The sequence below is a fragment of the Phodopus roborovskii genome, unplaced genomic scaffold, assembly GCF_943737965.1.
Source record: "Phodopus roborovskii unplaced genomic scaffold, PHOROB, whole genome shotgun sequence".
Lineage (NCBI taxonomy): Eukaryota > Metazoa > Chordata > Mammalia > Rodentia > Cricetidae > Phodopus > Phodopus roborovskii.
Genome location: NW_026126409.1, coordinates 18,115,133 through 18,129,570, shown reverse-complemented (window position 1 = coordinate 18,129,570; position 14,438 = coordinate 18,115,133). Strand labels below are relative to the sequence as shown.

Here is a 14,438-nt window from a genome sequence, read left to right as displayed (position 1 = left end):
TATCCTAATATCTAACAAGCTAGACTTCAAACCAAAACTAGTCAAAAGAGATGAAGACGGTCATTTCATATTCATCTCAGGAGAAATCCATCAACACAAAGTCTCAATTCTGAACATCTATGCCCCTAATACAAAGCCACCCACATTCGTAAAAGAAACACTACTAAAACTCAAAGCTCATATAAAACCTCACACACTTATAGTGGGAGACTTCAATACACCACTCTCAACACTAGACAGGACCACAAATCAGAAACTCAACAAAGAAACAAAAGAATTAACAGAAGTTATGTCTCAACTGGGGCTAACAGACATCTATAGAACATTCCATCCAAAGACAAAAGAATATACCTTCTTCTCTGCTCCACATGGAACCTTCTCTAAAATTGACCACATACTAGGAGACATAACAAACCTCAACAGATACAAGAGAATAGAAATAGTCCCCTGTATCTTATCGGACCACCATGCTTTAAAATTGGAATTCAACAACAATACAAATAGCAGAAAACCTGCAAACTCATGGAAACTTAACAATGTGCAATTGCACCACTCCTGGGTCAAAGAAGAAATAAAGAAAGAAATTAAAGACTTTCTAATATTCAACGAGAATGAGGATACAACATACCCGAACTTATGGGACACCTTGAAAGCAGTGCTACGAGGGAAGTTCATTGCACTAAGTGCCCATATGAAGAAAACAGAGGATAGTCACATAAATGAATTAACAGCGCAACTGAAAACCTTAGAACAGAGAGAAGCAAATTCACCCCGCAGGAGCAGACGCCAGGAAATAATCAACTTGAGGGCTGAAATCAACAAAATAGAAACCAGGAAAACAATACAAAAAATCAATGCAACAAAGAGTTGGTTTTTTGAGAAAATCAACAAGATTGATAAACCTTTATCCAAATTAACGAAAAAGCAGAGACAGAACATGCAAATTAACAAAATCAGAAACGAAATGGGGAACATAACAACAGACACAGAGGAAATCCAGACAATTTTCAGGTCATACTTCGAAAATCTGTATTCCACAAAAATTGAAAATTCAAAGGAAATGGACAAGTTTCTGGATAACTATCACTTACCAAAATTAAATCAAGAACAGACAAACAACTTAAATAGACCTATAACCCAAAATGAAATAGAAGCAGTCATCGAAAGCCTTCCAACGAAAAAAAGTCCAGGGCCAGATGGATTCAGTGCAGAATTCTACCAGACATTCAAGGAAGAACTAATACCACTACTCCTCAAACTGTTCCACAAGATAGAAACAGAAGGTTTATTGCCAATCTCTTTTTATGAGGCCACAATAACTTTGGTACCCAAACCTCACAAAGACACAACTAAGAAAGAAAACTACAGACCAATATCCCTGATGAACATCGATGCAAAAATACTCAATAAAATAATGGCAAACCGAATTCAAAAATACATCAGAGAAATCATCCACCATGATCAAGTAGGCTTCATACCTGGATTGCAGGGATGGTTTAACATACGAAAATCTATCAACGTGATCCACCATATAAACAAACTGAAAAAGAAAAACCATATGATTATCTCCCTAGATGCAGAAAAAGCCTTCGATAAAATTCAACACCCTTTCATGATAAAGGTATTAGAGAGGTCAGGGATAACAGGAACATACCTAAACATAATAAGAGCAATATACAGCAAACCAACTGCCAACATCAAACTGAATGGAGAGAAACTTAAGCCAATTCCTCTAAAATCAGGAACAAGACAAGGCTGTCCTCTCTCTCCATATCTCTTCAATATCGTACTAGAAGTTCTAGCTAATGCTATAAGACAACAAAAGGAGATCAAGGGCATCCAAATTGGAAAGGAAGAAGTCAAACTGTCTCTATTTGCAGATGATATGATAGTTTACATAAGCGACCCAATAAACTCTACCAGGGAACTCCTACAGCTGATAAACACCTTCAGCAAACTAGCAGGATACAAGATAAACTCAAAAAAATCAGTAGCCCTATTTTTTTCAGACGACAAAGAGGCAGAGAAAGAAATCAGAGAAACATCACCCTTTACAATAGCCACAAGCAACATAAAGTATCTTGGTGTAACGCTTACCAAACAAGTAAAAGATCTATATAATAAGAACTTTGTGACTCTAAAGAAAGAAATTAAAGAAGATACCAGAAAATGGAAAGACCTCCCATGCTCTTGGATAGGTAGGATAAACATAGTAAAAATGGCAATCTTACCAAAAGCAATCTACAGATTCAATGCAATCCCCATTAAAATCCCACCACAATTCTTCACCGACCTTGAAAGGATAATAATCAACTTTATATGGAAAAACAAAAGACCCAGGATAGCCAAAACAACCCTATACAATAAAAGAACATCAGGAGGCATCACCATTCCTGACTTTAAGCTCTACTACAGAGCTATAGTTCTGAAAACAGCCTGGTATTGGCATAAAAATAGACAGGTAGACCAATGGAATCGAATTGAAAATCCTGATATTAATCCACGCACCTATGAACACCTGATTTTCGACAAAACAGCTAAAATTATACAATGGGGCAAAGACAGCATCTTCAACAAATGGTGCTGGCACAATTGGATGAGGGTGTGTAGAAGACTGCAGATAGACCCATGTCTGTCGCCATGCACAAAACTCAAGTCCAAATGGATCAAAGACCTCAACATCAATCCAGCCACATTGAACCTCTTAGAAGAGAAAGTAGGAGGTACCCTTGAACAAATTGGTATAGGAGACCGCTTCTTGAACATAACTCCAGGGGCACAGACACTGAAAGAAACAATTAATAAATGGGACCTCTTCAAACTTAGAAGCTTCTGTAAGGCAAAGGACACAGTTGACAAGACCAAACGGCAGCCCACTGACTGGGAAAAGATTTTCACTAATCCTATATCCGACAAAGGGCTGATCTCCAAAATATACAAAGAACTCAAGAAACTAGTCAACAAAACACCAAATAACCCTATTAAAAAATGGGGTACAGAACTGAAGAAAGAATTCTCAATGGAGGAAATCAAAAAGGCTGAAAGACACTTAAGAAAATGCTCCACATCCTTAGCTATCAGGGAAATGCAAATCAAAACAACTTTGAGATACCATCTTACCCCTGCCAGAATGGCTAAAATTAGAAACACCAGTGATGACTTATGTTGGAGAGGATGTGGAGAAAGTGGAACACTCCTCCACTGCTGGTGGGAGTGCAAACTCATACAGCCACTTTGGAGATCAGTATGGCGGTTCCTCAGGAAAATGGGAATTAGTTTACCACAGGACCCGGCAATCCCCCTCTTAGGCATATACCCAAAGGATTCACATCAATGCAACAAAGACATCTGTTCAACTATGTTCATAGCAGCACTATTTGTAATAGCAAGAACCTGGAAGCAACCTAGATGCCCTTCAATTGAAGAATGGTTAATGAAGATGTGGCACATCTACACAATGGAATACTACTCTGCAGAAAAAAATAATGGTATCTTGAAATTCGCAGGCAAGTGGATGGCACTTGAAGAAACCATCCTGAATGAGGTAACCCAGTCACAAAAAGAGGAACACAGTATGTACTCACTCATATATGGATTTTAGACCTAGATCAAATGATCACCAGCCTATAATTCACATCACCAGAGGAACTAGGATACAAGTTGTATTCTAAGAGATTCATATAAAGTCCCTCACAGAACTGGGAAGGGACAAGTCCCCCAGACCTCAGGTATAGTGGGGGAGGACAGCTAATGGAGAGAGAAGTAGGAGAAAATGAGAGGGAGGAGAGGAAGGCATGTGCGACCAGGAGGATTGAGCCTGGTTAGGAATGGAAAATAGGAAAGAGAGAGAGAGACAGAGAGAGAGAACATAAAAGAGGGAGCCAATATTGGTTTGAAGATAAAGTTGAACACAAAGAAAGGTCGAGGGAACTACAAGACTGCTCCCAACTAACAATCTCAGCTTCCATGGAAAGGCTATCATAAATGCCCTTCCCGGAGAGTGAGATCAACAACTAACTTCTCCATGGAGTCCTCAACTAATGCCTGTTGAAAACAGGGGCAAACACCCATACATAAACACTGAGTCAAACTAGAACCCAGAAGCAGATGGAGAGGACAAGACCATGCGGTAGAAGTACATAGAGACAGCTTACCTGAACAAGGAGGAGCTAAGGGCCACTAGACTGATAGCTGGGAAGCCAACAGGGGTCTGACTCGGACCCCCCTGAATATGGGTCTCAGCCAGAAGGTCTGAGCAGTCTAAGAGACCTCAGACAGTGGAGCCAGGATGTATCCCTGGTGCACAAAAGGACTTTGCAAACATATCCCCCATGGAGGGATAACTGCCTTATTCTAGAGATAGGAGAGAAGCCCTAGTCCCTACTTCACAGGACCTGTCAGATCTACATGACCCCAACTGGATGGCATTCCCCTACATATTGTATTGTGGTGGGGGGTTGGGAGGGGAGGGTGTTTAGAGTGCATGGGAGAGGGTAGAGAGGGCAAAAGGGAGGGAAGGAGGGAGGGAGGGCTTGGGGGGAGGGAGGGAGGGAGGGAGGGAGGGAGAGGGAACTGGGATCGACATGTAAAATAATAATAATAAAAAAAAAAAAAAAAAACGCTTTGACTCCAAAATTTAAGTTGAAGAACAAGTTACTGTGGAAAAGTATTTCTATTTTTGTTTCCACAGAAAATGAAAAGATGTGGATTCCTTCCAGACTAATGTGGTTTGATCACACCAGACCGCCTGAAACAGAGTACAAGCTGATCCTACATTCCAAACAGCTGGACAAAACAGCCCTACAGACTACAGCTAGGATATCTGAATCTTCTTCGAATCCCCCAAGACAGCGCCCCTTACCAGCAGGAAGTAGTTTGGAAAGAACGACGCCCAAATTCCCAAATATTGTGTATAAATGTTTGTTTTCATTTAATTGGACTTTGTTATATAAAATTAAATAAAAAAAAATCAAAAAAAAAAAAAAAAAAAAAAAAAAAACAAGTGTCCAGCAATGTCCTAATTAAGTCCTCTAACCATGACACTGGGTCACTGCACCGGAGCTCCCTGGTGGTGAGCTCTCAGAGTTCACTTGAATTCGTTCCCCAGGCTGTGTTCTGCTGCCTCATTAACTACCCACTAACAGTTTCTCTAGCCGCTGACTGCCATTATTTAGCAGGCTTCCAACTTCAGATCCCATGCAACCACATCCCCTGCTTTTCACTTGGTAAGGCTCAAAACATAATAAGGGTTTTTTTTGTTTTATTTTTGTAAAAATGTGTTTAAAACCTGGTATACTTCACAGTGCTGTCTCCTATCACCTTAACACAACACACACCTTCAATCATAATACAGTCTCCTCCTATCACATTAACGCACAACACACACTTTCACGTCTTACTGTACTCATAAGGAAGCTTACTTCAATCTGGCCATGCTCTTTGAAGGAGAGTTTGATGTAGGAGTTCTTACTGCTCTGGAATGGACCAGGCTCTTTGTTGGACGGAGGGGGATGCAGATGAACCACAATTTTGGCACTAATGAAACAGCAAATATGTTGACCATTTTTAAAAATCACTAGTTTTGTTTTCAAATCTTTTCATTTGTTTATTTACTTACTATTTATGTATTGTTTTGAGGCAGGATTTCACTCTGCAGTTCTGGCAAGCCTGGAACTTGCTATGTAGTCCAGGCTGGCCTCCAACAGAGATTCACCTGCCTGTGCCTCCCACATGCTGAAATTAAAAGTGTGTTGCTATTAGTTAAAGCAGAGCTACATTATTTATTATGACCCATGGATATTAACAGCAAACCTTACTACTTTATTAAGACTTCAAATTAAGACTTCAAGAATGAAAATAATATAAAAAAAATAAATAACTTTAAGGAACCTACTAATACTGTGATAAGAAATGGTTTTTTGTGACTAAAGACTTTTTAACTTTGTGCTGGCCAGTGGTGGCTCACATCTCAAATCCCAACACTTGGGAGGCAGAGGCAAGTGGATCTCTGTTAGTTCAAGGCCAGCCTGGTCTTCAGAGTGAGTTCTAGGACAGCCAGGACTATGCAAAGAAATCCTGTCTTGAAAAAACAAAACAACAAAAAACTTGTTAGACCTCACCTCTTCCCAATCCCAGCTGCCTGTTCCTCAATAAACACGACCTGGGACAGAGGAATGGCCATGCAGCACTCCTAGGAGGAAACAACAGAAAAAAAATAAAAATAAAAATAAAAGCTCTGTTACACACATCAGAAGATTGAGTATGGCAACATGAGAATGCCATTCTTCTGTGAGGAAAACATCAATGCTCTGTTCCTTAACTAAACTGCTCACTTTAGCCAGGGCCAGGAAAGCGCACACCTGGCAAGGGCTCTACCACAGCTACATTCCCAATCTCCTTAATGAACTTAAGAAAATTGAAATAAAATGCTGTGCTGGCATTTTGATGCATGGGAGAACATAAGGAGAAATTTAAAAGCAGGTGTAGGAGTGGCAAGATGGCTCAGTGGGTAAAAGCGCCTGCCCCAAAGCTTAAACCCGAGTTCAATCCCTGGGACTCACACAGGGGAAATAAGAAGTCTGCAAGCTATCATCCGCTGACCTCCACAAGTGCACAGTGGTATGCCCACACTCACATAAATAACATGCAATTAAATCAGAAGGTGATGCATTTCTAATCTCAGTACTCAGGAATCTGAGACAGGAAGACAAGGAGTTCAAGACCAGCCTGAGTTATACAGTAAGATCCTGTCGCAAAAAATATAAGTAAGATGGGGCTGCAGAGATGGCTCAGCATTTAAAAGTGTTTGCTGCTCTTGTAGAGGGGCAGAGTTCAGTTCTCAGCATATATGATGGGCAACTGTCATTCTAGTTCCAGGGATGCCCACCCTCTTCTGCCCTCCATAGGTACTGCACCTACACGTGAGCACATATATGTAAATCAATAAATCTTTTCTAAGTAAAGTAAAACAATTGTAATTACCTTTGTTTTTATAGTTATACCAACGAAAGTAAAATTTATGAAAAAAATTGAGTACATTTTTTTGTAAAATATGAATGGCAGGATCCATATCCAAAGTAAAATAACTCTCCATTTGCTTTGTTCAGGTTTCAAATTAAAATGAACTCACATGAAAAAAACTTTGATGTAATATTTCTTATAAGAAACAAACAAACAAACAAATCAAAACAACTCTAACTGGTATTTGAAAGCTTAAGAATTAAGTATCCCAGCACGGGGGGAGGCAGAGGTAGAGAGCTCTTTGAGTTAGAGGTCAGCCTGGTCTATATAGCAAGTTCAAGGTCAGTCTAGGCTAGGGAGTAAAATCCTGAAATCCTGTCTCAAAACAAAACAAAAACAAACAAGAGAAGGCAAATAAAATCTTAAATGGGGGTGGCCAAGGGTGTAATTTAGTGATTGAAGCACACACTCAGCATAGTCAAGGCCTCAGTTCCAATTCACACTCCTGATTTACACAATTAATTAAACAAAGCCCAGAATTAGATGCTAAAAGCTGAGGTCTCTTACATTGTTTTTTTGGTCTCTCCAAATCAGCCGGTGTGTACTAAGAAGAAGAGTCCCAGCATCGAATTTTATCTAAAACGATAAGATCATTACAAGATGTCAATATCATGTCATATTATCCAAATTTCCTTACCCAGTAAGAATACAGTATGAAATTACTAAACATTTTAGAATGAGATTTATCACAAATTTTTAAAAAAGCAAAGCTATATACCTTATAAATATAAGCTGTATATATACATACATGCATATATATATATATGAACACACACATACATATGTATACATAGCCATTATGGAACTATGGCAAAAATTTGAAATAAACTACATGTAGTATCAGGGTAGTTAAATAAAATGTATCTATTGTACAGTACACATGCCATTAGAAGAATGATGAGGCAGTAGTAATACTGCTATCACGGAACGCTAAGACAGAGCTGATGAGAAAAAAAGGAATTTGCAATGTATTGCATAGGATGAAATTCTGCAACAAAATGTTCTTTACATGTGTAGGTATGTGCATCTCTACAAAAGTACAAAAAGGAGGTCTAAGTGAGTGCACAGTAAGCACGCGATGACCTCAGGAAAGGGTGGGGACGTAGGAGGGAAGAAAGCAAGGGATTCCTTTTTAAAGGACTTGTTTTAATGTGTGCATGAGTGTGTGTCTGTGTGAGTGTATGCACTTGACAAGACTGCCAGTGTTGGCTGAGGCAGGAAGGTGGTGTTGACTCTCAAAGCTCGAGTTAGGCAGCTGTGAGCTATACTTGTACTAGGAGCAAAAGGATGGTCTGGAAGATGAGTGTGTGCTCTCAACTGCTGAGCCAGGCTGGGTTGACAATAGACACTTAAGAGGGAAAAAAATATTGCTGGAGAGATGACTCAGCCATTAAGAGCACCAGCTGCTCTTCCAGAGGTCCTGAGTTCAATTCCCAGCAACCACATGGTGGCTCACAACCATCTGTAATGAGATCTGACACCCTTTTCTAGCATGCAGGCAACGTGCAGGCAGAAAGAACACTGTATACATAATACATAAAAATCTTTTTAAAAAAAGGAAAAAATGTGAAAATTTGTTTTAAAAAATAGAAAAAATAACATATCTAAAAAATAAGGCTCAAGATTAGAAAAGGCCTTTCTACAAAAAGCATTAAGCATTAAGTTTATGTTCATCATAAACTATTGATGGCAAAAGCTTTGGACAGCAAAGACAAAAGATAAATGGCCGACTAGGGGAAATAAATGCAACTCATATCCAAGACAAAGAACAGCCTGCAATCCACTAGAAAACTGAGCAAAGTTCACAGACACTAAAGATGAAGTGTATCCCCCACTAAACGCTGGTCAGCCTCACTGAGTAAGCCAAATGCAAATACAAGACATTATATATCCGTAAGATTGATGAGGCCATCCACGGATGTTCTTATAAATCAATGGCAGGGGATTCAAACTTTCACCAAGAGGAAAATGGATCCCCAAATGGTGGACTAAGGCAATAACTAAAATGAAAATGGACACTGCATACTTACAGTATTTAATAAGGTGAATAATGTGTATTAAGTGTATCCAATAGGGTGTCACTAACTATCAATCGTCCAGATTTCTTTCTCTTTTTTTGGCATGGGGAACAGGGTCTGGAACTTGATATGTAAACCAGACAAGTCTCAAATCTACAAAGATTTACCTGCCTCTGCCCCTCCAGTGGTGGGATCAAAGGCATGCACATCATGCCTGGCTATTATTCACCCAAATTTCAAAATAGTGAAAATGTGAAAGGTATGCTGAGCACCAATAAAATGTGGTAGTCTCTAGACTGACATTCATGTATATATAACACATGCATACATATGCATGCATACATACAACACATATGCACATAGATTATTTTGTGTGTGTGTTTGTTTGTTGCTGAGAACTGAACTCCAAGCCCAAATAAGATGTTATTTTGTATTAGAGCCACTGGGAAGTGCTTATGCTTGGATTGCTTGGATATGGTCATGCAATGGGGACCCAATGACAGATCAGAGACATGGTATGAACAACAGATGTACACAATCTCTGCAGGCATGAACCCGGGAAATGCTGAGGTGTAGTGAGATGCATGCTAGTTATCTGCAAGGCAAGACAAGGACCCTCAAAGCCCCAAATCTCCCAGCCTTAGATCTAGGACACTCCCACCACAGAACTGAGAGGAGGAAGTCTCTGCTTATGCCATCCAGCCTGGGTAGCACTATTATAACAACCCAACTGGGTAAGATGCTGTTGTTTAAAACTCTAGTATGTGCTGGGATGGACCTCATTGAAGAACTGCTTGTATAGCATCCATGAAAGTGGGCAGAGAAGGGGAGGGGAGTGGAGAGGAGGAGAGGGCAAGGAAAGAGAGAGAAGGGGAGGGGTGTTTCCCAGTGCCACAAAACCGATGTGGCTGCATCTGCCCATGACCCCATCGTTCTGGAGGTAGAAACAGAAGGTTTGAGGGTGGCTATGTAAGACCCCATTCTCTGCACTTCCACTCAAAAATGAAAAATAAAAATACTATTGTATAATAGTACGAAAACGATGGCATCTATGTCTGTATGACTGAAATTTTAATTTCATAGATTATTATTTCTGAAAATTAAATAATAAACCAACTTAGAGTTAGGATCCAAGAGATTAACAAATCAAAATCTGTCAATGCTGTTAAATACAAATATGAAGTTTCTATTTCTCTAAAACTAAAGAGCAGAATGTGCCATAAAATAAGACTTGCTTGAATCATTTCCCATTATCTCTACCATTACAAGGCTGAACCAACTTTCAGGCTATCTCACACCACATATTTACGAAGAAAGATTTTAGAATTCAGTTTATTACAAATAACGCCAGAATTCTTCTGAGTTTAAAATTATGTGGTTAAGAATGTTTGTTTTAATGTCTGTTGTGAGCCAGACAACATCATAGCATGGATGGCAGCTGGGACCATCTCCCAGCTGAAGAGAGACTCCTGGCAGAGGGTGAGTGGGTTTCCTTCAGGGATCAGGCCTGACAGGTCACCCACGCTCCAGCAGAGGGCTCTACCATCTTACACAGCACTTAAGTGGACTCCATGGGTTTAAAAACAGAGGGCATGAAGTTAGGAGCAGAAAGGGATAGTGGGGGTAGGGAAGGGAGTAGGGGCTTGAATTTGATCAAATATGTTGTATGCATGTAAGAAATTAAATAAGCAGTCGATAGGAGCATTATGAAGTATCAACTGATAAAACCTTGACACTTATTTACTGTGTGTATCTATGTGAATATGGATGTCATGACACACATCCCAAGGCCAGGGCAGCTTCCAGGAGTTGGCTCTCCCAGTTTCTGAGAGCTGGTCACTCAGATCTCTGCTGGCGGGTGCCTTACCCACTGAGCTACTTGGCCAGTCTTGTATCATTCTTAAATAGAAGTTAAAATTATGTATTCTGTTAACAACACTGTAAAGTACCCATGATATTTTATTACATTAAAAAGTAAAATTTTCACATGTCACGCTTATAGCAAACCTATGCAATAAGCCACAAGTAATTACTTCTGGGCAGTGATGTACTCATTATTTCATGTTCCTCTCTCTCTCTCTCTCTATTTCTCTCTCTCTCTTTCTGTATGTACTTGTACTTAACCAATATTATTGGTTTGAGGAAACAATCAAAGAAACTTGTCATTCACATAGCTAACTTCATGTAACTCCGTTTTAATGTTAAATCAACCGTACATAGGAACATGCCTTTATTTATTTGTTTGTTTGTTTTTAGTTTTTCAAGACAGGGTTTCTCTGTGTAGCTCCGGCTGTCTTAGAACACGATCTGTAGACCAGACTGGTCCTGAACTCAGAGATCCCCATCCTTCTGCCTCCTTTGCTGGGAAAAAGATGTGTGCCACCACTGCCAGGCATTGGCACATTTAAAAACTTTTTTCCTCAGAATAAGACCCACCAGTATTGCTAACAAGATGTTAGTAATGAATGATGGTGTTACTGCTAATGATGTGCTGAGCCATCAGTTCCAATGCACTCTCTGAAGGACATCTGTCCGATCTAATTAAGTTTCTGTTGCCGTGATAGACGTCATGACTAAAAGTAACTTGGGGAGAACAAAGTTTTATTTCAGCTTACAGTTTATAATCCTTCATGAAAGGAAGTCAGGGCAGGAACTGAATTGGAGACCAGAGAGGAATATTGCCTCCCAGGGGTCTCTGAACTTGCTGTCCAGGGGCAGCACTGCCTACAATGGGCTGGGCCCTCCCAAATCAATCATTATTAATCCAGAAATGTCTCATGGACTTGACCACAGAAAAATCCAATAGAGGCCTTTTTTTCAATTAAAGCTCCCTCTTCCCACATGACTCCCTGGCTTGTGACAGTGCAGTAGTCTACTTGGACTTAATCAGAGAAGACTTATAAGTTCTGTGCTTTCCTCTGAGTCAGAAATAAGAATGGGCAAGTGGCACACGCCTTTAATCTCAGCACTGGCAGGCAGAAGCAAGTGAATCACTGTAGGTTTGAGGCCAGCCTGGTCTACATAGCCAGTATAGCCAGGCCTACATAGAGAGAACCTATCTCAAAAAGGGGAAGAGGGGGACTGGAGGGATTGCTCAGCAGTTAAGAGTATTTGCTGTCCAAGGAGGAGCTAACGGCCACTAGACTGATAGCTGGGAAGCCAGCATGGGACTGACTCAGGCCCCCCTGAATATGGGTCTCAGCCAGAAGGACTGAGTAGTCTAAGAGACCTCAGACAGTGGTGCACAAAAGGACTTTGTGAACATATCCCCCTTGGAGGGATAACTGCCTTAATCTAGAGATAGGAGAGAAGCCCTAGTTCCTACTTCACAGGACCTGTCAGATCTACATGACCCCAACTGGATGGCATTCCCCCACATATGGAATTGGGGTGAGGGGATGGGAGGGGAGGGTGTTTAGAGTGCATGTGAGAGGGCAGAGAGGGTAAAAGGGAGGGAAGGAGGGACAGAGGGATGGGGGGAGGGAGTGAGGAAGGGAGGGAGAGGGAACTGGGGTTGACATGTAAAATAATAAATTAAATTTAAAAAAAATGCTTTGACTCCAAAATTTAAGTTGAAGGACAAGTTACTGGGGAAAAGGATTTCTATTTTTGTTTCCACAGAAAATGAAAAGATGTGGATTCCTTCCAGACTAATGTGGTTTGATCACGCCAGACCGCCTGAAACATAGTACAAGGTGATCCTACATTCAAAACAGCTAGACAAAACAGCCCTACAGACTACAGCCAGGATATCTGAATCTTATTCGAATCCCCCATGACAGTGCCCCTTACTAGCAGGAAGTAGTTTGGAAAGAACGATGCCCAAATTCCAAAAAAAAAAAAGAGTATTTGCTGTGTCTTCTAGAGGACCCAGCACCCACATGGTAACTCACAACTCCAGGCAAGCTGACACCTCTGGCCTAGGCTGACACCTGCCCTTATATGCACACACTCACATGTAGACACACACACACACACACACACACACACACCTGTACACAATTATAAATAAAATGTTTACAATAAAAAGTTTACAATAAAAAAAAACAAATACTTCCAGTATGTGATTTCAGCCTAACTTTAAGTGTCTTGGCTAGTCTGATTTACACAAAACCAAGCAACTGAGTTTATACTATTTTAAGTATCTCTTTGTTGATAGTAAAAATTCTCGTTTTCAAAACAAATGTTTTGTTAACTGGGAAGTGCACGATGTTCCCTTAGATCAGACCAGTTCTTGTATTATCTTGTTGAAATCAAAGTTTAGGATATACATTTAAAACTTATGCTAGAGTTATGTCCCACTGCCTTGTCAATGAACAAGAGGAAATGTGAAAGGCTGATGCTCTAGTAATGAGCTTGTGCAATACTTTCTTCAGCTCTCCTGTTTCTCTCAACTTGACAGACGAGCTAGACTGGTTTGCCTTTCCTACTCAAAACCAGAATAATCTGAGCTCCTTAAAAAGCAAATCAAACTGTATTTAAGATGTTTCGGGAAAGATCCCGACTCAAAAGCAACAGCATAGTCCGCAGAAACATACCCTAAGAAACCCAGAGGACCCGGGTCAAACGTCGCATGCACCTCCAATATCTGTAAACACTGACCAGGAGAGGGTGTACCAAAGTACAGAGGGAGGCTTCATTTCCACAACAGAGAGGAAGGGGTAATGCAGCAAGTGAAAATGGAAAGTAAAATTGCTTGTGGGAATGCAAGCTCTTTTGCTCCATTTTCAGGTCGTATATTTCAATCAGAATATGATGGCTTGTAGTTTCCAGTAAGTACAAAATACTTGCATTCTGTATTTCTCTTACCATTTGCAATCTCTTAAGATTTAAGCTTGCATGACCAAACACAGCATCAAAATCACTTTCTAAAAGTGTGTTCCTACAAGTGCTTCCTACAGAGCAGACCCCCCGGGGGGGTGGGGCTGGACCCCGCGGCCTCCTTCGTAAATCCTTTCGGGCGAGGGACGACTTCGGCTTAGCCCAGAACAAATCCATCACCCATCCCGCAGGAGGGCGGAGGAAGGCGCTCCGGTGCGCGCTCCCGTCACGGAGGAACTGGGTTGTCCCGGGCTCCGACCCCTCCACCCCCCACCCCGGTCCCCCGCGCTCCGGCTCGCCGTCCACAGTGCACCGCGGGCCGCGAGGCCGAGGCTGGGAGCCCGGGGCCGAGGGCAACGCCATGCCGGGCCCATCACGAGGGCTCGCGGGGAGGGACGGCCTCCGCCCTACCTTCTCCTCGCCGTCGTAGACGCGCACCCCACGCTGCTGGATCACCAGCGTCTCGTTGATCTCCAGGAGGCCGCTGGTCCACACGAAGCGGTCCATGGCCGCCGCCGGGCCGGCCTCTGCCGCTCCCCCGTACTCCGGGGCCGCGAGCGGCGCCCCCTGGTGGCCGGC

The 14,438-nt window shown here is 41.4% G+C and overlaps 1 protein-coding gene across 1 annotated transcript in view; it reads right to left on the bottom strand.

The window, feature by feature from the left end:
• Positions 1 to 14,438, bottom strand: part of Vps36 (vacuolar protein sorting 36 homolog) — a 30,345-nt gene extending 15,907 nt beyond the window's left edge. The window contains exons 1-4 of the mRNA XM_051182098.1: positions 14,271 to 14,438; positions 7,528 to 7,596; positions 6,120 to 6,190; positions 5,421 to 5,535 (exon numbers count right to left, since the gene is read on the bottom strand). Of these exons, the coding sequence (XP_051038055.1) occupies positions 5,421 to 5,535; positions 6,120 to 6,190; positions 7,528 to 7,596; positions 14,271 to 14,366 (351 nt within the window). The 5' untranslated portion in view covers positions 14,367 to 14,438. The remainder of the gene's footprint in view (positions 1 to 5,420; positions 5,536 to 6,119; positions 6,191 to 7,527; positions 7,597 to 14,270) is intronic.